Source organism: Oncorhynchus gorbuscha, linkage group LG11 (assembly GCF_021184085.1).
Source record: "Oncorhynchus gorbuscha isolate QuinsamMale2020 ecotype Even-year linkage group LG11, OgorEven_v1.0, whole genome shotgun sequence".
NCBI classification, from domain to species: Eukaryota; Metazoa; Chordata; class Actinopteri; order Salmoniformes; family Salmonidae; genus Oncorhynchus; species Oncorhynchus gorbuscha.
Window position 1 is genome coordinate 41,107,606 of NC_060183.1, and position 25,290 is coordinate 41,132,895.

The 25,290-nt window shown below is 46.8% G+C and overlaps 1 protein-coding gene across 3 annotated transcripts; it reads left to right on the forward strand.

The window, feature by feature from the left end:
- Nucleotides 1–11,984: 11,984 nt before the first annotated feature.
- On the forward strand, nucleotides 11,985–25,289 carry LOC124048639 (protein lin-54 homolog). 3 transcript variants are annotated; one of them, XM_046369624.1, is made up of 14 exons: nucleotides 11,985–12,175; nucleotides 14,416–15,198; nucleotides 15,873–15,984; nucleotides 16,208–16,320; nucleotides 16,451–16,579; nucleotides 17,263–17,455; nucleotides 17,588–17,661; nucleotides 17,963–18,151; nucleotides 18,243–18,334; nucleotides 18,924–18,995; nucleotides 19,150–19,252; nucleotides 19,466–19,603; nucleotides 20,975–21,177; nucleotides 23,314–25,289. In XM_046369624.1, the coding sequence occupies exons 2-14, from the start codon at nucleotides 14,449–14,451 to the stop codon at nucleotides 23,507–23,509; spliced, it is 2,364 nt and encodes a 787-aa protein (XP_046225580.1). In that variant the 5' UTR covers nucleotides 11,985–12,175; nucleotides 14,416–14,448; the 3' UTR covers nucleotides 23,510–25,289. The 3 variants fall into 3 exon arrangements, with proteins under 3 accessions (XP_046225580.1, XP_046225581.1, XP_046225582.1); XM_046369625.1 differs by lacking the exon at nucleotides 11,985–12,175 and adding an exon at nucleotides 13,063–13,471; XM_046369626.1 differs by lacking the exon at nucleotides 11,985–12,175 and adding an exon at nucleotides 13,493–13,604.
- Nucleotide 25,290: the final 1 nt, after the last annotated feature.

The following is a 25,290-nucleotide window of genomic DNA, read 5'->3' on the forward strand; positions in this document are numbered from 1 at the left end:
TGCTCTTTCACTCAAACCCAGCCCCTTTTCTTTTGTGTAACAAGCTGTCATATCTGTTCCGCCCACTAGGGACGTTTTCCTTTATGACGTAATTTGTAATCAAGTTATGATTTAATTATGTGTATGTGTAATTTTGTGTGATTAGTTACATATTTGGTGAATAAATGATTAAATCCAATTTTGTATTGCTGATTCAAATTGCTAGCCAGGGTTCGTGCAGATAACCAAGAATTTACAACTTTCAGATGAGACTGAATTAAGGTGACCATTAATGTTGACTGCTATTGATGTAAAATATTACTAGGTCTTTAAGAGTTTATTTAAGATAATAGCTCTATAAATATTCTTTCATGGTGTCCCACTCTCTAGTTAATTACATTTACATGATTACCCCTTCTGAAAAAACCTACACTCGATCCCTCCGATGTCAACAACTACAGACCAGTATCCCTTCTTTCTTTTCTCTCCAAAACTCTTGAACGTGCCGTCCTTGGTCAGCTCTCCCGCTATCTCTCTCAGAATGACCTTCTTGATCCAAATCAGTCAGGTTTCAAGACTAGTCATTCAACTGAGACTGCTCTTCTCTGTATCACGGAGGCGCTCCGCACCGCTAAAGCTAACTCTCTCTCCTCTGCTCTCATCCTTCTAGACCTATCGGCTGCCTTCGATACTGTGAACCATCAGATCCTCCTCTCCACCCTCTCCGAGTTGGGCATCTCCGGCGCGGCCCACGCTTGATTGCGTCCTACCTGACAGGTCGCTCCTACCAGGTGGCGTGGCGAGAATCTGTCTCCTCACCACGCGCTCTCACCACTGGTGTCCCCAGGGCTCTGTTCTAGGCCCTCTCCTATTCTCGCTATACACCAAGTCACTTGGCTCTGTCATAACCTCACATGGTCTCTCCTATCATTGCTATGCAGACGACACACAATTAATCTTCTCCTTTCCCCTTCTGATGACCAGGTGGCGAATCGCATCTCTGCATGTCTGGCAGACATATCAGTGTGGATGACGGATCACCACCTCAAGCTGAACTTCGGCAAGACGGAGCTGCTCTTCCTCCCGGGGAAGGACTGCCCGTTCCATGATCTCGCCATCACGGTTGACAACTCCATTGTGTCCTCCTCCCAGAGTGCTAAGAACCTTGGCGTGATCCTGGACAACAAGCTGTCGTTCTCAACTAACATCAAGGCGGTGGCCCGTTCCTGTAGGTTCATGCTCTACAACATCCGCAGAGTACGACCCTGCCTCACACAGGAAGCGGCGCAGGTCCTAATCCAGGCACTTGTCATCTCCCGTCTGGATTACTGCAACTCGCTGTTGGCTGGGCTCCCTGCCTGTGCCATTAAACCCTACAACTCATCCAGAACGCCGCAGCCCGTCTAGTGTTCAACCTTCCCAAGTTCTCTCACGTCACCCCGCTCCTCCGCTCTCTCCACTGGCTTCCAGTTGAAGCTCGCATCCGCTACAAGACCATGGTGCTTGCCTACGGAGCTGTGAGGGGAACGGCACCTCAGTACCTCCAGGCTCTGATCAGGCCCTACACCCAAATAAGGGCACTGCGTTCATCCACCTCTGGCCTGCTCGCCTCCCTACCACTGAGGAAGTACAGTTCCCGCTCAGCTCAGTCAAAACTGTTCGCTGCTCTGGCTCCCCAATGGTGGAACAAACTCCCTCACGACGCCAGGACAGCGGAGTCAATCACCACCTTCCGGAGACACCTGAAACCCCACCTCTTTAAGGAATACCTAGGATAGGATAAAGTAATCCTTCTCACCCCCCCCCTTAAAATATTTAGATGCACTATTGTAAAGTGGTTGTTCCACTGGATGTCATAAGGTGAATGCACCAATTTGTAAGTCGCTCTGGATAAGAGCGTCTGCTAAATGACTTAAATGTAAATGTAATGATTAGCTCAATCAGGTAATAGTAATTACGGAGAAATTACTTTATAGAATAGCATGTCATATTACTTAATCCGGCATAGGCAAAGACACGACACCGGCAGGGCTTGCAAACTATTACAGACTACAAAGGGAAGCACAGCCGCGAGCTGCACAGTGACACGAGCCTACCGGACGAGCTAAATCACTTCTATGCTCGCTTCGAGGCAAGCAACATTGAGGCATGCATGAGAGCATCAGCTGTTCCAGACGACTGTGTTATCACGCTCTCCATTGCCGACGTGAATAGGACCTTTAAACAGGTCAACATACACAAGGCTGCAAGGCCAGACGGATTACCAGGACGTGTGCTCTGGGCATGTGCTGACCAACTGGCAGGTGTCTTCACTGACATTTTCAACATGTCCCTGATTGAGTCTGTAATACCAACAAGCTTCAAGCAGACCACCATGGTCCCTGTGCCCAAGAACACAATGGCAACCTGCCTAAATAACTACAGACCCATAGCACTCACGTCCGTAGCCATGAAGTGCTTTGAAAGGCTGGTAATGGCTCACATCAACACCATTATCCCAGAAACCCTAGACCCACTCCAATTTGCATAACGCTCAAACAGATCCACAGATGATGCAATCTCTATTGCACTCCACACGGCCCTTTCCCACCTGGACAAAAGGAACACCTATGTGAGAATGCTGTTCATTGACTACAGCTCAGCGTTCAACACCATAGTACCCTCAAAGCTCATCACCAAGCTAAGGATCCTGGGACTAAACACCTCCCTCTGCAATTGGATCCTGGACTTCCTGACAGGCCACCCCCAGGTGGTGAGGGTAGGTAGCAACACATCTGCCACACTGATCCTCAACACTGGAGCTTCCCAGGGGTGCGTGCTCAGTCCACTCCTGTATTCCCTTTTCACCCACAACTGCATGGCCAGGCACGACTCCAACACCATCATTAAGTTTGCAGACGACACAACAGTGGTAGGCCTGATCACCGACAACAACGAGACAGCCTATAGGGAGGAGGTCAGAGACCTGGCCGGGTGGTGCCAGAATAACAACCTATCCCTCAACGTAACCAAGACTAAAGTGATGATTGTGGATGAAAAGGAGCACCAAGCACGTCCCCATTCTCATCGACGGGCTGTAGTGGAGCAGGTTGAGAGCTTCAAATTCCTTGGTGTCCACATCAACAACAAACTAGAGTGGTCCAAACACACCAAGACAGTCTTGAAGAGGGCATGACAAAGCCTATTCCCCCTCAGGAAACGAAAAAGATTTGGCATGGGTCCTGAGATCCTCAAAAGGTTCTACAGCTGCAACATCGAGAGCATCCTGACCGGTTGCATCACTGCCTGGTACGGCAATTGCTCGGCCTCCTACCGCAAGAGTACGTAAGGCCCAGTACATCACTGGGGCAAAGCTGCCTGCCATCCAGGACCTCTACACCGGGCGGTGTCTGAGGAAGGCCCTAAAAATTTCAAAGACCCATTGTCACCCCAGTCATAGGCTGTTCTCTCTACTACCGCATGGCAAGCCAAGTCTAGGACAAAAAGGCTTCTCAACAGTTTTTACCCCCAAGCCATAAGACTCCTGAACAGGTAACCAAATGGTTACCCGCACTATTTGCATTGTGTGCCTCCCCCCAACCCCTCTTTTACGCTGCTGCTACTCTCTGTTGATCTTATATGCATTGTCACTTTAACTATACATACTACCTCAAATGGGCCGACCAACCAGTGCTCTCGCACATTGCCTCACCGGGCTATCTGCATTGTGTCCCACCCCCCTCCAACCCCTCTTTTTACACTTCTGCTACTCTCTGTTCATCATATATGCATAGTCACTTTAACAATACCTACATGTACATACTCCCTCAATAAGCCTGACTAAAAGGTGTCTGTATATAGCCTTGCTAATGTCTTTTTACTGTTGTTTTATTTCTTTACTTACCTACACACATACCTTTTTTTTCTTCTGCACCATTGGTTAGAGCCTGTAAGTAACTATTTCACTGTAACCTGTGGTATTCGGCGCACGTGACAAATAAACTTTGATTTGATCTATCCCTAGAAACCTGAACCTGTCTTTCTCGCACCAGACATTTGTGATCCCCAGCCCCATGGCACCCCTACAATTAACACATACCACTTCTTTCCCCAATACTACACATTCACATTATATCCTTCAGCACACTTCTCACACCTAAGAACCTCCCTCCTACACACTGCTGCCACATGCCCATAAAGCTTGGCACCTGTAACAATGTAATGTATTCGGCACAAAAGCTCGTAAGGGATAACTTATGTAACATCACTTTGTCGGGCAAACACTTCTCTTTCACCACTCATGCCCCCCTTTCTGCGTCGCCCCAAATGACAAACATCACAAACACTGGGAATCTTCCCCTTCAGTTGGTCAACTTTCACATTTACTGCTACCCCAGAAATCACTCCTTTCAATGGAGCCCAATTCACATCTCTTGTCCCCATTTGTTTGACATGGAGTGCCAGCTCCCTCTAACCAGCAGAATCACAAACAATTATCAGAAGACCACTTCTGGTTACCTTCACCGATTCCACAGCACCCAACTGTTTTTTACCCACCCTGAAACCAAAGATGGATCAGCCAGAAGGCAAGGGTCCACTTTTTCCTAAAATGTCACTCCTACTGTCACAGACTTATCTTTATCCTGATCCTCAGTGCAAGCTGACAACTACACAACACCTGCCACCCCCTGTCTTCGATCCGGCGTACAGCTCACTCTGCTTGCACTTTCTACCATTCTTCTTTAACAAACCATCTCCCTTTTTGTCAGCCATTCTTAACCGATTCAAGCTCACCCTCTTCCTCCCTCTCTCTCTCTTCAACCTCCTCTGCCTCTGTTTTTCCCTCCATTCCTCCTCTGTATTCCATGTATACGGCTCCTTATAATAATATTGCACTTCCCCTAACATGCATCTCGTTCCTGCCCTCTCAAGGGACGTCATTCTACTCGCTACCTGGGGAGCCCACGAAAAGCAAAGTCAAATCGTCCTAGTTTAATATTAATATTTGTTGATAAACTTTGGTGCCGGGTGTTCTCTGTGTGAAAAAGAATACAGATTTTGTTTTAAATCACGGCTTTATTTGAACACCAGCCTCCTCCCTGTGTTTTCTGATGAAATGTTGCACACTTAGTCTATTTCACATATTTTTCCAAATTTGGGGTGGCAAAGTCAAATGATGATTTTTATACGGTCCATGTCTGTGGGTTTGGTATGATTACCACTTATCAGAAGTAGCTAAATATGGTTATCACCGCATTATATGTTATGACCCCGATGCAGTGGTGTAAGGTACTTAAGTAAAAATATGGCTACTTAAGTCGTTTTTGGGGTATCTCTACACACACACACAAACATTTTGGTCTAAGAACATCCCTGATCTTCTCTACTGCCTCTGATCTGGTGAACTCACTAAACACAAATGCTTTGTTTGTAAGTTATGTTTGAGTGTGTAGTAAAAAAAATGTTTTAAAGTGCCTTTTGGTTTGCTTAATATAAGGAATTTGAAATTATTTATACTTTTTATATATTTTAGAAATTCCATTTGCATTTGATACTTAAGGGTATTTAAACCCAAATACTTTAAGATTTTTACTCAAGTAGTATATTACTGGGTCTCTTTCACTTTTAGTTGACTCATTTTTTATGAAGGTATATTTACTTTTACTCCCAAGTATGACTTTTGACTACTTCTTCCACGACTGCCCTTATTCTGTTACTTGGACCAACAAAGTTATTAGAATTGCTGAGTTTTGTTACCGTTTGGAATATATTACATTAAAACACGTAAAAAAATGTTTTAGAAGCATTCACTGAAAATGATATGCAATATGATTCTATAAATTGTGTTAACAACAATAAATGTGATGTGAAACCTGCCTCGCACATCGCAACTTCAGAAAGTATTCAGAACCCTTGACTTTATCCACATTTTGTTACATTACAGCCTTATTCTAAAAATGTTTTTCCCCCTCCATAGCTAGGCACATAATACTCCATAATGATAAAGCAAAATTAAAATAGGAAATTTGGTTAATTTATTAAAAATAAAACACGTAAATAGACCATTTACATAAGTATTCAGACCCTTTACTCAGTACTTTGTTGAAGCACCGTTGGCAGCAATTACAGCATCGAGTCTTTTTTGGGTATGATGCTACAATCTTAGCACACCTGTATTTGGGGAGTTTCTCCCATTCTTCTCTGCAGATCTTCTCAAGCTCTGTCAGGTTGGATGGGGAGTGTTGCTGCGCAGCTATTTCCAGGTCTCTCCAGAGATGTTCATTCTGGTTCAAGTCCGGCCTCTGACTGGGCCACACAAGGACATTCAGAGACTTGTCCCGAAGCCACTCCTGCGTAGGGTGGCTGTGTGTGTGATTATGGTCGTTGTCCAGGTATCTGGAGCAGGTTTTCATCAAGGATCTCTTAGTACTTTGCTCCGCTCATCTTTGCCTCGATCCTGACTAGTCTCCCAGTCTATGCTGCTGAAAAACATCCCGACAGCATGATGCTGCCACCACGCGTCACCGTAGGGATGGTGCCAGGTTTCCTCCAGACGTGACACTTGGCATTCAGGCCAAAGAGTTCAATCTTTGTTTCATCAGCCCAGAATATATTGTTTCTCATGGTCTGAGAGTCTTTAGGTGCCTTTTGGCAAAATCCAAGCAGGCTGGAATGTGCCTTTCACTGAGGAGTGGCTTCTGTCTGGCCACTGTACCTTAAAGGCCTGATTGGTGGAGTGCTGAAGAGATGGTTGTCCTTCTGGAAGGTTCTCCCATCTCCAAAGAGGAACTCTATAGCTCTATCAGAGTGAGCATTGGGGTCATGGAGTCTTGGTGGTTCCAAACTTCTTCCATTTAAGACTGATGGAGGCCACTGTGTTCTTGGGGACCTTCAATGCTGCAAATATGTTTGGGTACCCTTCCGCAGATCTGTGCCTCGACACAATCCTGTCTCGGAGCTCTACGGACAATTCCTTCGACCTCATGGATTGGTTTTTGCTCTGACACGCACTGTCAACTATGGGATCATATAGACAGGTGTGTGCCTTTCCAAATCATGTCCAATCAATTGAATTTACCACAGGTGGAAACATCTTAAGGGTGATCAATGGAAACAGGATGCACCTGAGCTCGAAAGGGTCTGAATTCTTATGTAAATAAGGTTATTCTGTTTTTCTTTTTTAGACATTTGCAAAAATGTTTTTAAAATACTATTTTTCCTAGGGTATTGTGTGTAGATTGCTGAGGGAAATGTTTTATTTAATCCATTTTAGAATAAGGCTGTAATTTAACAAAATGTGGAAAAAGTCAAGGTTTCTGAATAATTTCCAAAGGCACTGTATGTATATGAAATTCCATAGGAATGCATTTGGTCCAACGTAATGTCACACCCTGACCATAGTTTGCTTTGTATGTTTCTATGTTTTGTTTGATCAGGGTGTGATCTGAGTGGGCATTCTATGTTGTGTGTCTAGTTTGTCTCTTTCTGTGTTTGGCCTGATATGGTTCTCAATCAGAGGCAGGTGTTAGTCATTGTCTCTGATTGGGAACCATATTTAGGTAGCCTGTTTGGTGTTGGGTTTTGTGGGTGATTGTCTCCTGGGTCTGTGTTTGTACCACACGGGACTGGTTTCGGGTTTTTACATTTATTGTTTTGTAGTTTGTTCATGTATAGTTTTCCTTATTAAAAAACATGAACTTCAACAACGCTGCGTATTGGTCCGCCTCTCCTTCGACGGAAGAATCCCATTACAGAATCACCCACCACAACAGGACCAAGCGGCGTGGTGACAGGCAGCGGCAGCAGGAGCAGCGCGAGGAGTACTGGACATGGGAGGATGAGTTGGATGGAAAAGGACCCTGGGCACAGCCTGGAGAATATCGCCGCCCCAAAGGAGAGCTGGAGGCGACGAAGGCGGAGAGGCGCTGGTATGAGGAGGCAGCATGGCAGCGTGGATGAAAGCCCGAGAGTCAACCCCAAAAATTTAGGGGGGGGCACACAGGAAGTGTGGCGAAGCCAGGTAGGAGACCTGCGCCAACTTCCTGTGCTTACCGGGGGGCTGGAGAGACCGGGCAGGCACCGTGTTATGCTGTGAAGCGCACAGTGTCCCCAGCGTGGGTGCATAGCCCCGTGTGGTACATACCAGCTCCGCGTATCGGCCGGCCTAGAGTGGGCATCGAGCCAAGTGCCATGAAGCCGGCTCTACGCATCTGGTCTCCAGTGCGTCTCCTTGGGCCGGCTTACATGGCACCAGCCTTGCGCATGGTGTCCCCGGTTCGCCTGCATAGCCCAGTGCGGGCTATTCCACCTCGCCGCACTGGCAGGGCGACCGGGAGCATTCAACCAGGTAGGGTTGGGCAGGCTCGGTGCTCAAGAGCTCCAGTGCGCCTGCACGGTCCGGTCTATCCGGTACCACCTCCACGCACCAGCCCTCCGGTGGCAGCCCCCCGCACCAGGCTGTCTCTCCATCTCATCCCTACAGGTGCTCCCGCCTGTCCAGTGCTGCCGGAGCCTTTCTCCTCAGCGCTGCCAGAGTCTCCCGCCTGTTCAGCGCCGCCGGAATCACCCATCTGCCCAGCGCCGCCTGAGCTACCCGTCTGCCCAGCGCCGCCTGAGCTACCCGTCTGCCCAGCGCCGCCTGAGCTACCCGTCTGCCCAGCGCCGCCTGAGCTCCCCGTCTGCCCAGCGCCGCCTGAGCTCCCCGTCTGCCCAGCGCCGCCTGAGCTCCCCGTCTGCCCAGCGCCGCCTGAGCTCCCCGTCTGCCCAGCGCCGCCTGAGCTACCCGTCTGCCCAGCGCCGCCTGAGCTACCCGTCTGCCCAGCGCCATCAGAGTCTCCCGTCTTCAAGGAGCCGCCCGTGCTGCCAGTCTGCAAGGAGCCGCCAGAGCCGCCAGTCTGCAAGGAGCCGCCAGAGCCGCCAGTCTGCAAGGAGCCGCCAGAGCCGCCAGTCTGCAAGGAGCTGCCAGAGCCGCCAGTCTGCAAGGAGCCGCCAGAGCCGCCAGTCTGCAAGGAGCCGCCAGAGCCGCCAGTCTGCAAGGAGCCGCCAGAGCCGCCAGTCTGCAAGGAGCCGCCAGAGCCGCCAGTCTGCAAGGAGCCGCCAGAGCCTCCAGTCTGCAAGGAGCCGCCAGAGCCGCCAGTCTGCAAGGAGCTGCCAGAGCCGCCAGTCTGCAAGGAGCTGCCAGAGCCGCCAGTCTGCATGGAGCCGCCAGAGCCGCCAGTCTGCAAGGAACCGCCAGAGCCACCAGTCTGCATGGAGCCGCCAGAGCCGCCAGTCTGCAAGGAGCCGCCAGAGCCGCCAGTCTGCAAGGAGCCGCCAGAGCCGCCAGTCTGCATGGAGCAGCCAGAACCGCCAGTCTGCATGGAGCAGCCAGAGCCGCCATTCAGCCAGGTTCTGCCAGAACAGCCATTCAGCCAGGATCTGCCAGAGCCGCCATTCAGCCAGGATCTGCCAGAGTCATCAGCCAGTACGGAGCTGCCCCTCTGTCCCTTGCTGCCCCTCTGTCCCGAGCTGCCCCTCTGTCCCGAGCTGCCCCTCTGTCTAGTGGGGTCATTTAGAAGTCTGTGGCAGACTAAGACTATGGTGAAGTGGGGGCCACGTCCAGCACCAGAGCTGCCACCGCGGACAGATGCCCACCCAGACCCTCCCCAATAGGTTCAGGTTTTGCGGCCGGAGTCCGCACCTTGGGGGGGGGGGGGTAGTGTCACACCCTTTGCTTTGTATGTTTCTATGTTTTGTTTAGTCAGGGTGTGATCTGAGTGGGCATTCTATGTTGTGTGTCTAGTTCGTCTGTTTCTGTGTTTGGCCTGATATGGTTCTCAATCAGAGGCAGGTGTTAGTCATTGTCTCTGATTGGGAACCATATTTAGGTAGCCTGTTTGGTGTTGGGTTTTGTGGGTGATTGTCTCCTGTGTCAGTGTTTGTACCACACGGGACTGGTTTCAGGTTTTCACATGTATTGTTTTGTAGTTTGTTCATGTATAGTTTTCCTTATTAAAAACCATGAACTTCAACCACGTTGCATATTGGTCCGCCTCTCCTTTGACGGAAGAATCCCGCTACACGTAATATGCCTTCATAATGAGTGCACCAAACTTGACATAAAGCTGGAAAAAGTCTAAATAATAATGCCTAGCTATTGCTGTTTTAACCATAGGCTACACAGTTTCCAATATTTCCACCAACAGGCTCCATTGGTTTTAATATGATTGGTCTGACATTGCCACGACTCTTTCAATAATAGATGGAATATGCCTTATGATAATTAAAAAAATATTATAGTTATGCAGATAACGTAACCAATTTGGTCAGGTTTGCAAAATATATAGGCTACTATTTGTGGTATTATGGTGTCCAGAGCACAGCTGGGGGCAGAGAGTGGTATATAGCAGGTGGCAACAGTGAGAGACTTGTTTTTAGGGAGGTGGATCTTTAAAAGTAGAAGTTCAAATTGTTTGGGTACAGACCTGGATAGTAGGACAGACCTCTGCAGGCTATCTCTGCAGTAGATTGCAACACCACCCCCTTTGGCAGTTCTATCTTGTCTGAAAATGTTGTAGTTTGGTTGTCTTCCTAAGCCAGGATTCAGTCACAGCTAGAACATCCGGGTTGGCAGAGTGTGCTAAAGCAGTGAATAAAACAAGCATAGGGAGGAGGCTTCTAATGTTATGATTCACCTCTATATCACCAGAGGAACAGAGGAGGAGTAGGATAAGGGTACAGCTAAAAGATATGAGAATTGGTCGTTTAGAACATCAGGAACAGAGAGTAAAAGGAGGTTTCTGGGGGTGAAAAAATAGCTTCAAGGTATAATGTACAGACAAAGGTATGGTAGGATGTGAACACAGTGGAGGTAAACCTAGGTATTGAGTGATGATGAGAGAGATATTGTCTCTAGAAACATCTTTGAAACCTGATGATGTCACAGGACGTCATCAGCGCTCACCTAAAAAGCCCATATGCCACTGGTTGAAAGAAATTCTCATTGGTTTGGGGCAGAATTGTAAGGTTTTATGTGTTGTTGGATGTGCGTTTTGGTCAACTTAGCTCAGAAAAGCCATCCTCGTCAATATGCTGACCACAGGCGGCCGCCTAAACCTGCCTTATGAGTAGGCCGGCCCTGGGCCCATCTCTCTATCTCTGTCAGGAGCAGTGTGGTACAAAGAGCCTGGAGGACTAACAGGGAAGAGAGGTCCCAGAGCCGCAGTGTCAAATATGGGGGTATAGTGAATTCAGTGTTTGAGATCGAATGATTACATTAAGACTACTCTATTTACATGTTGTCACATCAGCGGAAAAATGTGACCAAATACGTAATTGTTCCTTTATATTCTAAAATATTTTATTTTTGTGCACTTTGCAGTCTTGCTGAGGGTGTGTTCGTAAATTCACTTTAGAGTGACAGAGTGCGCTCAGAGTGCAATCGGGGCATTCATAAATTCAGAGCATTGCCAAGATTGTACATTCCTAAATTCAGAGCATTTCGCACACTGGACTCTCTGGCAGAGGAGTAGGGTTGATCTGAGTGATCCCAGCACCCAAGCTAACTGTCCAAAGTTGGATAGCTTGCTAGCTACTTCTTACCAGCCCTAGCAGAGCTGGTTAGGCTGTTTTGATGTTATCCAGAGCGCTGATGAATTAACTGTGCTGCTGGCAACAATTTGCATTTTTTGCGGACGTTTACCGACACCGGCTATATCGGCTATATTCAACGGGTGTTAAGCGTTCATAAAGGTATGTTATTCTGCGCTCTGGCACACTCAGACGAGAGTTGTCTGAAATCGGAGTAGATCACCACATTGAATTTATGAACATACCCTATAACATTGGTGACTGTGAATTACGTTTTTTGTCTAATTTTACTGAAACCCGTCATATTCAACGGTTATTGCGCATTCGTAAATTCATAAATTACTCTGCGCTCTGGCACACTCTGACAAGCGTGCTCAGGAATAGGAGTAGATAGCCAGAGTTAATTTACGAACGCACTCCTTTGTTGTAGCGCTATCGATGACGCGCGGTGTGGTTGTCAAGGAGGGCGTGACATTATTATGGGATGGTGGGGGTGAAATGGTGCTACGCGCGGTATTTTGAACAATCGTCTACGTTTCTGTGGGTTTTACCGAGATGTTGCTCCGCCTGTTTGGAACGGCGAAGGAGTGTGTGCGTTAACACGTTTCGTGTCACCAAAAGTGTTGCACCCAGGGGGAAAACAAGCCACGTAAGAATCTATTCGCTGTGTGAAAGGGGCAAAATAATGTTAGCCAACATGCTAATGAGTTAGCTGATGGCCAGGCTTGCTTGCTAACAGCTGATTATGTCCATTTGGCCAGTTAGCAGACAGCTAGCTAGCTGCATAGGAAGATACCTTATTCTAACTAGTTAACTTAGTATAGAACTGCTGTTGTAGACGCGACAGGAAGTTAGAAAACATGCATAGGCACATTTATTTACCATTCATTCAAATAAAGGTGACTATTATCAACGTTACATGGCTGCATTTGCTGATGTTTGAGAATGACATTGATTATTCAGACTGTAACTTTGTGTGATTTCATATTTAATGACATCAAATGCATTACAAATGCAGCTTGCTTCCAGCACCCTGACAAATGGAGAGTAATTTTATGATTTCGCTTGCCCAGGTTGCCATTAGGGCTTAGCTTGCAGGGGGGCTTGCCATTGCAGTTATCCTGTCTATTCAATTTTGGCTAGCCGGAAAAATACCCTCCTGGTCTGTCTACTGTCTGCTTGGGGAAATGGCTAGAAAGCAGCTGGGGCTTCGACTGTCAAATGGTCTGATGCTGGCCTCGGGCTTGGTTGCTTCCCCCCCCCCAAGGAAGGTCATATTCCCCTTTTTATATATCAAGGTTTCTGGGGTGTTGTTCTGTGACAAATGACTGTAAAAAAAAGGTTGTTCTAATGACATTGGATTATTTTACATTAGAATTGTTTTTCTTCCCCAACGCACAAAATAACAGTTCACCACAGTTGATTGCCAATGGACAATAATGTAGATGTATCATTCGTGTCGTTGTTCACTGTGTAGTTCTACACAGAGTACCATGTAAATATTTACAAGATCACATGGTTTGTAACGTTATGGTGACAACCCGGAGTACTCTTTTTAATATTACTGTGTTGCACTACCCGATTAGGATCAATTGCAAACGGTACCACCATTACTTCATTGGTAAACAAGATCCATGGCATGGGCGTTTATCTATATTGCTATATCTTCCTCTCGTCTCTTTAGTTAACTGATGACGAGGTGAAAATGGCGGATCTTTCGAAATCCAACCCCGGCCTGAAAATAGAAACGTAGCTAGCTCGCTGGTCGTTTTCATAGTGCTGCTCCTGTCACCAATGGATGATTTTGACAGGCTGCTTAGTTGAGAAAACAAGAATCAGCCCCCAACCATATATCTCATAGAACATTGAGAAGATGGAACATCGATACCCCATAGTTTATCGACCTGTATAGTGTACCATCTGTCTTATTTGGAGTACGGCGGAGGTAGGACAAAGATTGTTATTCTCCTGGATGTCCGAAGCGGCCTAGCCAAGCTAGCTACGTTAGCTAGCCACACAATCGATGACATGTTGGTTAGCTAGCGAGCTAAATAATAATTTATACCGTTAGAAATCAGGTGGGCTTTGTTGCAAAGTAAGCGTTTAATGTTGTATTGCAATCAAAGAGTTTGGGTCATAATGTCGTTACAAAAATGTGGTATTGTTCTCGGTGGCTGGCTACTCTACCGCATTTAACTTAGCTAGCCAACATTTCTAATGCTATTTAAATAGATACTTTATGATTTTATATTTCTGTAACGTCAGTTACTCGATGTTCCATTGCCTATGTGTGTACCAACTTTTTAATTTCTTATGAGATTCCTCGCTGTCTTTGAAACTATTTGGTGGATTTGCTCTTGATTTTTGCGTTATTGATAGCAGATCTATGCATCTTAATATATTTACTGATGTCACACACTACCGGTACATGTTTTGGGCTGTATATGACAATGACATCCTTCAAATCAATAGTGATGGGTTTGCACCTTCTCGTGTCATTGCAGTAGTGTGTGTGTGCGCAACATCCACACCGCTATATGCAAACATCAACACATGTTCATATGCAGGAATTGGAAAAAGGTCATTCAGTTTTAGGCATCTCACTTTAACGTTTTTTCCAGATATAAAATACTTTTGCAATTGCTCTTGGTTGCCTATCAATTGCTTATTGGCACCAAGCAGGATCTAAAAACCTCTGTTTGGAACTGCATGTTTTGACTCTATCCCAAAAGTTTCTGCAGCTATTTCTGTCGTTTATTTATTGTACTGGTACTTTCCTTGGTACGAAAGGAAAGTACCAGAAAAGGTGTTTGATGCTTCTAATAAATTATTTGGACTGACATTCTTATTGGATTGACATTCTAATGTTCCCCGTTTTGTCTCCTGCAGCGACTGTTTTGAGCTGAGTGTAAACCTGGAGACATGGACGTGGTGTCGCCAGAGCTGAACATCCTCCTCCCTGACGAGATAATGGACACCGAGGCCATCGTCATGGATGACGACCCACCCGCCGAGTCCCCTGCGGCGTCTGGCCAATCACAGCCCAGCGACGATGCACCAATCCCCATGGAAACAGATGTTCTCGCCGTCCCAGAGATCGTTAGCCTGTGTTCGGATGCTCCTCTGACCCAGCGGACTCAGGCCCTGACCACCTCCATCACCACAGACTCCACCCTCTGTAGCACCACCTCTGCCACTCAGCTCCTCCTCACCCCATCCATAGCTTCATCCTCCCCCCTTACACTCCGACCCGCCACAGCCTCCACCCTCACCTCCGCCACCCCCAAAACCACTACCAGCCTGGGTGGGGTCAGTCTCACCTCGGGGGGCTTACAGAAGCTCTCAGCCAACCACCAGATCATCCTCAATAAGGTGGCCTCATCCCCGGGAACAGACACCACCAGGTCCCCAGGCACCACCACTATCACTCCAGGGGGCCAGAAGTTCATGGTGACGGCCATAGGCAAGTCAGGCCAGTCTATTGTGCTGCAGCTGCCCCACACGGGCTCCAAGCCTGGCTCAGGGCAGGGGGAGGCCAAGGCCAACCCGCAGCATTTCAAGGTGCTGACGATAGGGGGGAGGACAGACCTGAAGCCGGTCATGGTGGGGCAGGCGGTCAGCTCGGCCAGTCAGATGTCCACCCTGCAGGCCCAGCAGCTGAAGACTGTTCAAGTGAGACCTGATCGTTTTTGTAAATGTATTACATTTTTCTCCCCAATTTCGTGATATCCGATTGATAGTTAGTCTTGTTCCATCGCAGCAATTCCTGTACGGACTTGGAAGAGGCGATGGTTGAGAGCCGTGCGTCCTCCGAAACACGACCCTGCCAAGCCGCTCTGCTTCTCGACACAACGCTTTCTTATCCCGGAAGCCAGCCGCACCAATGTGTCGGAGGAAACACCGTACACCTGGCAAGCGTGCACTGCTCCCGGCCTGCCACAGGAGTTACTAGACCGCGATGGAACAAGGACAACCCGGCCGGCCAATCCCTCCCCTAACCTGGACGACGTTGGGCCAATTGGGCGCCGTCTCCCGGGGCGCGGCCGGCTGCGACACAGCCTGGGATCGAACCAGGATCTGTGGTGACACAGATTGCGATGCAGTGCCTTAGACCGCTGCATCACTCGAGAGGCCCGAGGCCTGATTTGTTTACTTGTTTGTTGACCTGTTTACTTGTTTGTTGACTTGTTTGTCTGTGCTCAGCTGTGTACACATTTTGTAGTGAGGAGATGAATTTAGCCACGGGTTACCTTTTTGAAGGTTTGCTGGTGATTTGGCCAGCTTCATGTGTAGGTCTCTTTGCTGTAGTTCGTACAGTGAAGGTCAATGAATGTATTTGCCAACAGATTGCAAAGAAAACGCAGGTGTCGTCAGCTGGACCAATCAAGTTCATCATCACTAAAGCTGTCAACAACAAAGGTCTGACCGCCCAGACATCAGTATCCAATGTCATTACAGGTAATCACTGTCACGTGTTTGTTGTATTAACCCCTTCATAGAATGAATGCTTGGTTTGTAATGTGCCACACGCTCAGGGATAAGCCGTGTAATCATTGAACGTACAGCCTGAGTTATAACTGTGTCATAGCCGCTTTGAGCCATAGAAAACTATGTAGACCTTGATCCCTGGTTCTGACCTCATCGTTGTGATTCTGTACCCTCCCCCGACCCCACTTCCCAGGTCGAGTCCTGTCCACGAGCAGCCCAGTGACCCCCCCGCGGACCATCACTCTCTCTGAGACCCTCAGCTCCAGCAGCAAGATTGCCATCTCCCCCCTCAAGTCACCTAGCAAAGTCAGACACGCTGCCAGTCAATCCCTCTGACCCCACTTTGAGCGAGGGAGAGAGAGACCCATTGCACTTTTCCCCATCTTCCGTTTGGATTTCATGACTAAACCTACACTGTTTTCTTTTTGTGTAACAGTTGACGATGGTGTCGGTGGCCTCCCAGGTACCCAACTCCCCTCAGAAGTCAGTGTCTCTGCCGCTCAACATGGCCCACCTGGGACAGCAGATACTAGTACAACAGTCTACAGCCACCTCTCCAGCCAAGGTAGTCTCCAGCCATTCTACTGCATAGGTAAAACTAACCTCTCTAACAGTTTCTCTGGCCCTCTGGGACCCCAGCCTCAGGACTGCACATTCTTTTTGTTCTATTCAAGCACTGGATCACCTGATTCAACTAGCCAACTAATCACCAAAAAGTAGCCTTCCGGAACTGCTCATAGGAGCATGAGCCTAGTGTCCTGTCCATTACTCCCCCTGGACAGGACACTAATCTATCGCAGGGCCATCTTCTTAATGCTGAGTACCAAGCGGAGACGCATTGCTTCCTATCTTAACTTTGGTATGACTCAGTCCGGGGATCGTACTCCTAACCTTCCAATCTCACGGCGGATACTCGGTACTACGGCCTATTTATCGCCTTACCTCCTTACTCCGTTTGCACACACTGTATATAGGTTCTTCTATTGTGTTATTGACTGTACTTTTTGTTTATCCTATGTGGTAACTCTTGTGTTGTTTTTTTTGTCGCACTGCTTTGCTTTATCTTGGCCAGGTCGCAGTTGTAAATGAGAACTTGTTCTCAACTGGCCTACCTGGTTAATTAAAGGTGAAATAAAAATAAATAAATACTCTAACCACAAGGCCACCAAGTTAATCACCAAGCCCTTGTTAATTTGAATCTTGCATGCTACTGCTGACCCTGACCAACCCCCCCCCCTCTCCTCACAGCCCATGAAGCCGGTGCAGGCTGTGACGGTGGGCGGCCCCCAGTTTAAGACCATCTTCCCCCTGTCCACCTCGTCCAACGTGCAGCAGATCCAGGTGCCCGGCAGCCGCTTCCACTACGTCAGGCTGGTCACTGCCACCACGGGCAGCAGCACGGGACAGGCCGGCAGCCACTGCACCAACTCATCCATGACCGGTAGGAGACAGACATCAACAGACATCTGTTACAATTGATTGATTATCCATAGACTGGCAGGGGTAGTCTGTTTAGGTCCAAACAGAGCCATAATAGAGCTGGTATTTCATATGACTTCTCTTCCTTCCACAGCCAAGCCTATGGTGGTCAACACAGCCCAAGTCAGGATGTCTGTCCCCATCATCCCAGCACAGACCATGAAGCAGGTGAAACACACACACATTACTTACAGATGGAATTGTTCCCTTATTGATTCACTCGGCCACAACAGCTACAGACATGCACTCTCAATTAATGTAGTGTAATTTACTATTTTATTTCACCTTTATTTAACTAGGCAAGTCAGTTAAGAACAAGTTCTTATTCTGAATGACCGCCAAAATGACAGATTTGTACCTTGTCAGCTCAGGGATTTGAACTTGCAACCTTTCGGTTACTAGTCCAATGCTCTAACCACTAGGCTACTCTGCCGCCCCCAACTAACCTTCATTCCTCTTCCCCTCTCAGGTGGTGCCCAAGCCCCTGACGTCGTCGGGCCAGGTGCTGACAACTCAGACCCAGCAGAGGTTGATCATGCCCGCCACGCCGCTGCCCCAAATCCAGCCCAACCTCACCAACCTACCCCCGGGCACCATGCTGGCGCCTGGGTCTGGGAACATGGGCTATACTGTGCTGCCCGCACATTATGTCACGCAGGTATAGGGCTGGGTTGTGTGTTGGAGGCATTTTAAACGCGTGTGTGTGTGTCCCCCGTGTTCTTACGTCTCTCTCTCTCTCTCCCTTTCAGCTCCAACAGTCTGCGTATGTGACTTTGGCCAGCAGCTCTGGGTTCCCCACCCCTACAGGCATCCAGACTCAGGCCAGACTGCCTCTCAATGGGTGAGCACAGCACCCAAATTTGTTGGGTGCATTTGCTGTTTATTTTGGTTATGTTCCAGATTATTATTTTTTTGGCCCAATAGAAATGAATGGTAAATAATGTATTGTGCCATTTTGGAGTCACTTTTATTGGAGATAAGAGTATAATGTTTCTAAACACTTCTACATGAATGTGGATGCTACCATGATTGCAGATAATCCTGAATGAATCGTGAATAATGATGATCATACTCCCAAGACATGCTAACGTCTCACCAATTACAATAATGGGAGTTTGGCATATTGTTTTAGGGTGGGGGGGTGTATGATATTTGTGTGTAACTTTTTCAAGTGCTGGAGTACAGAGGCAAAACAACAACAACAAATTTGTCACTGTCCCAATACTTGTGGAGCTCACTATTTCATGTCACATATGCTGGATAGGTGCAGTGAAATGTTGTTTTACAGGGTCAGCTGCAGTAGTACGGCATCCCTGGAGCAAATTGGGCATAAGTGCCTTGCTCAAAGGCACATCGACAGATGTTTATGACATTGTTGTTAATAAACCGAATGCGCTGACTAATCGTACGTGTATTCCTTCCTCCCACAGCTTATCAACTTCAGACGCTGCCTCCAGACCACGGAAGCCCTGCAACTGCAACAAGTCTCAGTGTCTCAAACTGTATGTGCTATAACTTACAGGGAGCTCCTACCCACTCAACTGTTCATGTGTAACAGAATTCCCGCTTTAAATAAAATTTTAAAAAATCCTTTATTTAGAGTGTAGACGTCATGGAGATGGGCATAACCTCAATATGGTCTTGCTCTCTCTGCAGGTACTGTGACTGCTTTGCCAACGGGGAGTTCTGTCAGAGCTGTAACTGTACCAACTGCTTCAACAACCTGGAACACGAGACCGAGCGAGCTAAAGCCATCAAGGTGAGGAATGGTCCGCCACCACAAGACTCATCAGATTTGACTCAACTCTGTCAGCTTGTCTGTCTTGGTTTTTGTGTGGAGAAAAGCTTTGCGTGGCTAATGTACCCCTTGATTAGTGTTATCATTTGGTATTGTGGTAAAAGTAACCATTTAGTTGTATCTGACTACTTGTGTAAAGAGTTGTTTTAAGAGGGGGTGTGGTATTTCCCCCAGGCGTGTCTGGACCGTAACCCGGAGGCATTCAAACCGAAGATCGGTAAAGGTAAAGAGGGCGAGTCGGACCGCAGACACAGCAAAGGCTGCAACTGTAAACGCTCGGGATGTCTGAAGAACTACTGCGAGTGTTACGAGGTGGGCCTCCATCTCTCTCTCTCTCTCTTACCAGCACCTGTTCTTCTACGGGTGGACGTTAAAGTTGTATTCTATACTGTTCTATTCTATCTTACTTTCACTTGTCCAATCTTTTGATATCACTGTAGATAAAAGGTAGGAAACGATGTGAAGACTAGGACTGTGGTGGTCATGACATTTTGTCAGCTTTTAACTGTCATGCAAATAACTGCCGGTCTCACAGTAATTGACTGTTAATTAACGTAAAAGTACTTAGCATCTCCAGGCTTTCACGCATAGCCTTCAAGTCACCGATGCTGACCTTTAGAACATATACATTTTAAACATTTGTAATGTTTTTTTGGGGGGGGGTTTGCATGAAAGACATTTGCTCTGTTTCTTGTGCAAGCTGCACACACTTCATCAGACTCATTCACAATTTGACAGGCACTTGATAATATTCACACCATCAGACTATTCTTAACTGAATCTATTCTTATTTTTTACAATTTTTAAATTTTTAGAATTGCCCACAAAAAAAAACATAATCCGTAGCCTGCAAATGAAGGTTACGTTTTTAATATACCAGGTGGTTGTAAAGCGGATTTATGTGCTTCATTTTAAGAGTTTAGCAATATAAATGGCAGCATGAGAAAGCCGAGGATCCTCTTTTAAGTAGTGGCCAGTCAAAACTCTGTTTTCGCACACGATTGCGCAATGGCTGCTTATAAGATCACGTTTCACTAGGCTATGGGCTCTCCAACCCTGTTTCACAGGTCCTGCACAGCAGGTGATCCTATTCCGCTCAAACTCTGAATGCCAGGGCTCTCATGAAGTGTTTGGTTTGATATTCGATGGCATTTGCATTGATGTCAGAGTGATTCAATTGTTTTATTTAATCTTTATTGAACTAGGCAAGTCAGTTAAGAACAAATTCTTATTTACAATGACATCCTACCCCAGCCAAACGTGGATGACGCTGGGCCAATTGTGCGCCGCCCTATGGGACTCTCAATCACGGCCGGATATTATACAGCCTGGATAATGGAGTGCTGAGTACCAGACCATTAGCGACTGGCCGTTAGCAAGTTTGGTAGGCTACTAATGACCATCAGCGGCATCAAGTGCGCCTTGGAGAAGCCTGGTTATCGTGTCTCAACGGTCACGTGAAATGTAACTGTGGTCACGACTTGTGACTGGCGATAACACGGTCACTATAACAGCCCGAGTGAAGACCTTACTTGTCCTTAAGGGGTCGGTGTGGGCGCATGGCTTTTGTTCCAGCCAAGCAGTAAAACCAAGCCGTAACACACCTAATTCAGCTCATCGTCCCCAGCCCTGGTTGACCTCATTGAGACTCTGCCTTGCTGGTTCTTCTTCTCGCTCTGCCAGGCCAAGATCATGTGCTCGTCTACCTGTAAGTGTGTTGGCTGTAAGAACTTTGAGGAGAGCCCTGAGAGGAAGACTCTGATGCACCTGGCCGACGCAGCTGAGGTGAGAGTTCAACAGCAGACGGCAGCCAAGACCAAGCTGTCGTCGCAGATCTCGGACCTGTTCACAAGGACCACCCCGGCCATCACCAGTGGAGGGGGGAGGTAAAGACTCACTCTCTCCAGCCTCACCTTTTGAGATTCACCCTCTCGCTTCTCACTTGGGTTGCAAAGGAAGGGTATTTTACTGGAAATTGTCTAAGTTTACCAGTAAAATACCAGATTTTTGTCTCCTTTCAAGGTTTTTATGTAATCTATCAAACAACATCTAGTGGCCCTTTTTGCTACTCCAGACTATCGTAGTCTGTAATAGTCTCTGGCCCTATGTGTCGTTTTATCAAATGTAAAATATTTGAAATAAGATAATTACGTACAGATCCAGTTAGAACTTTGGACACATATACTCATTCCGTGTTTTTTTCTTCTTTATTTTTACTATTTTTTACATTGTATAATAATAGTGAAGACATCAAAACTATGAAATAACACATATGGAATCATTTAGTAACCAAAAAAGTGTTAAACAAATCCAAATATATTTCATATTTGAGATTCTTCAAAGTAGCCACCCTTTGCCTTGATGACTGCTTTGCACACTATTGGCATTCTTTCAACCAGCTTCATGTGTTAGTCACCTGGAATGCATTTCATTTAACAGGTGTGTCTTGTTAATTTGTGGAATTTATTTGCTCCTTAATGGATTTGAGCCAATCAGTTGTGTTGTGACAAGGTAGGGGTGGTATACAGAAGATAGCCCTATTTGGTAAAATACCAAGTCCATATTATGGCAAGAACAGCTCAAATAAGCAAAGAGAAACAACAGTTCATCATTGCTTTAAGACATGAAGGTCAGTAAATCCGGAAAATGTCAAGAACTTTGAACGCTTCTTCAAGCGCAGTCGCAAAAACCATCAAGTGCTATGATGAAACTGGCTCTCATGAGGACCGCCACAGGAAAGAAAGACACAGAGTTACCTCTGCTGATAAGTTCATTAAAGAGACCAGCATCAGACATTGCAGTCCAAATAAATGCTTCACAGAGTTCAAGTAACAGACACATCTCCACATCAATTGTTCAGAGGAGACTGTGTGAATCAGGCCTTCATGGTTGAATTGCTGCAAAGAAACCACTACTAAAGGACACCAATAAGAAGAGACTTGCTTGGGCCAAGAAACATGAGCAATGGACATTAGACCGGTGGAAATCTATCCTCTGGTCTGATGAGTCCAAATTTGAAATGTTTGCTTCCAACCACCGTGTCTTTGTGATACGCAGAGTAGGTGAACGGATGATCTCTGTATGCGTGGCTCCCACCGTGAAGCATGGAGGAGGAGGTGTGAGGATGTGGGGGTGCTTTGCTGGTGACACGGTCTGTGATTTATTTAGAATTCAAGGCACACTTAACCAACATGGCTACCACAGCGTTCAGCGATATGCCATCCCATCTGGTTGTGCTTAGTGGGACTATCATTTGTTTTTCAACAGGACAATGACCTAAAACACACATCTAGGCTGTGTAAGGGCTATTTGACCAAGAAGGAGAGTGATTGAGTGCCGCATCAGATGACTTGACCTCCACAATCACCCGACCTCAACCCAATTGAGATTGTTTGGTAGGAGTTGGACCACAGAGTGAAGGAAAAGCAGCCAGCAAGTGCTCAGCATATATGGGAACTCCTTCAAGGCTGTTGTAAATGCATTCCAGGTGAAGCTGGTTGAGAGAATGCCAAAAGTGTGCAACGCTGTCATCAAGGCAAAGTGTGGCTACTTGGAAGAATCTCAAATGTAAAATATATTTTGAAATGTTTAACACATTTGTGGTCACTACATGATTCCATATGTGTTATTTCATTGTTTTGATGCCTTCACTATTATTCTACAATGTATAAAGTCGTAAAAATAAAGAAAAACCCATGAAAGGAGAAGGCGTGTCCAAACTTTTGACTGGTACTGTGTGTGTGTGTGTGTGTGTGTGTGTGAAAATAATATTCCTGTATAAATTACCAAAGTTGTTGCTATAGATCTCTTTCCCAAATGACTGACTATTCTGATAACTTTGGTAAATTACTGTTAGCTTTGCAACCCTACTTCTCACCCCCTCTCCTCCACCCATCCTCTCCAGATGGATTCTCTGTAGCCTCAACCCCTCACCTCTTCAGCCTATGCTGCTTTGTACTCCCCCCTCTATGCTGTGTATCTTGTAGGTAGGACAGTGGCTGATCTCATCCTCTCTCCACCAGGATGCCCTTTACATTTGTGACGAAGGAGGTGGCAGAGGCCACGTGTGAGTGTCTGCTGGAGCAGGCTGAGCAGGCAGAGCTGATCCAGCAGCCCCAGGCCACCGCAGAGAGGATGATCCTGGAGGAGTTTGGACGCTGCCTCATGAGGATCATCAGCTCAGCGGGCAAGACGGACTGTCCCTCCATCAACTGCTAGGCCAGGTCCATGGGTTCGCTGTCTGTATGTCTCTCACCCAGCCCAGTGAAAACTAGTGCTGGGAGACTAGAAGGGAATAGTGGCCTCCTCTCTCCCCCAGCTTGAGAGCTAAACATTAGGACTGGTGAGTGGTAGTGGTCCTTGGTTTCTCTGCCTCCCGGGCTGGCTAGCTACCCGCCCAGTCTCAGAGATGAGCAGTGGGTCTGGGAGATGAGGGGAGTCGGCCATGGGCGCCATCTCTCTTGCCCACCCTCTGAGCAAAGCATTGGGAGAGGAGTGGACTGTCTGTCTGCTCCACTTACTGCTAGCCATGCCCATGTGCTTTCTCTCCCATCACCATAGTGCTAGCATTGGATAGGGTGGAGAGTGGTGCACAGTCCCATCAATTGTTAGCTAGCTAGACCCAGCCAGCACCAGGAGGCATGGACAGTCCTGAGCACTGCTCACCGTTTACCCACCCTCATAGATCTAGTGTTGGGAGGACATGCATTTCTCTGGAGCTGGTGCTTCTCCTTCACAGTTAGTGGGAATAGCCTTTGCATAGCCTTGGCTGAAGGAAGGGGCTGTCCCCATGCCCCCAGCCTCCCTGAAAAAATAAGGATTGTGGGAGAGACTTGCCAGAGAAAGAGGTGCAAGGGGGAACAGACAAATGTTTGTTTGTGTTTTGGGAAGGTGGGGGGGGGTGTTTTAGATCATAGGATTTTTTTTATTTAATTTTTTTTTAAAAATTTTATGACATTTATTTTCTCCATCTTATTATGGCTCTGTTTGCATATGTCCCTCTCGTTCACCGTCTCCCTCTGTTTTAATCATTTCTGAGGGTTCTGGATGCAGACGAGGAAAGAAGGGTCACATTCTGACTGCCTTCTATAGGTAGTAGCCCGGGTTCTAATCATGACGGCCATCTCTCTTCAGTAACTAGCGTATTACTGTAACCCACAAGATATGCTCACATTATCCACTATTTATTTTCTTCAACCTCCGTTTCAGCTTGTGCTCAGAGCTTTGCAAAGTATCTAGGAACAACTAACATATTCCCACTTTTACTTTTATCACAGATGAGGATTCCATTTGCCATTTTTAATTTTTAAACAACTAAATAGTATGTAATTTGGTATGGAGGGGGGGGGGTTATACTGTTTCTGACACATTCAGGTAGGGTAAGGTTTCACAATATCAAATCCAAGTTATTTGCGCTACTTAAGTGCTCATGGCTTATGGTACTCTAAATGCATTGTCAGGGTATGAAAGTTGTCCACTTTATTAGGGATATATGAATATTGGATGCTTGGTGCCCCTATTATTTTATTTTTTTACCACTTTGTGAATATCAGTTTGCCTCTTTCCAAATACATGGAGAACAGCACGCACACACACACACGTTGGATATCCGTCAAGAACCAGCGGTAGATGGTTCGATTGGATAATCAATCTAGTCATAGTATCACTGTATCCGAAGCACTGCAACTATTTTAGCATTGCAGAGTGCCTTTATGCTACAGTAAGCTGTTCCTTGGTAGCTTTGTGCTTTACTAAGTCATCACGGATTACCAGGCAACACATGATTTGGCCTCTTGTGTGTCGCACTGTAATGACACCCATCAAGTGTGTGTTGCAACAGCATTTGGGTAGTGTTTTGAATAAAGAAAGTGATGTTTTAAGACCCTTTTGGGTCCGTTACTTCCTTACTCACAAAGCCAATCCCATTCTATATGTATTGAGTGTATTGGTACCGTGTGTTTAAAACAAATACTGTTATTAGTTATTGTAGCCTTATCCCC

Excerpts from the sequence above, each read along its gene's own strand:
- LOC124048639 (XM_046369624.1), top strand. The coding sequence starts at position 14,449 with ATGGACGTGGTGTCGCCAGAGCTGAACATCCTCCTCCCTGACGAGATA. Across the intron at positions 17,456-17,587 it reads CACCAACTCATCCATGACCG|CCAAGCCTATGGTGGTCAAC; the intron begins GTAGGAGACAGA and ends TTCCTTCCACAG. Across the intron at positions 21,178-23,313 it reads ATCACCAGTGGAGGGGGGAG|GATGCCCTTTACATTTGTGA; the intron begins GTAAAGACTCAC and ends TCTCTCCACCAG.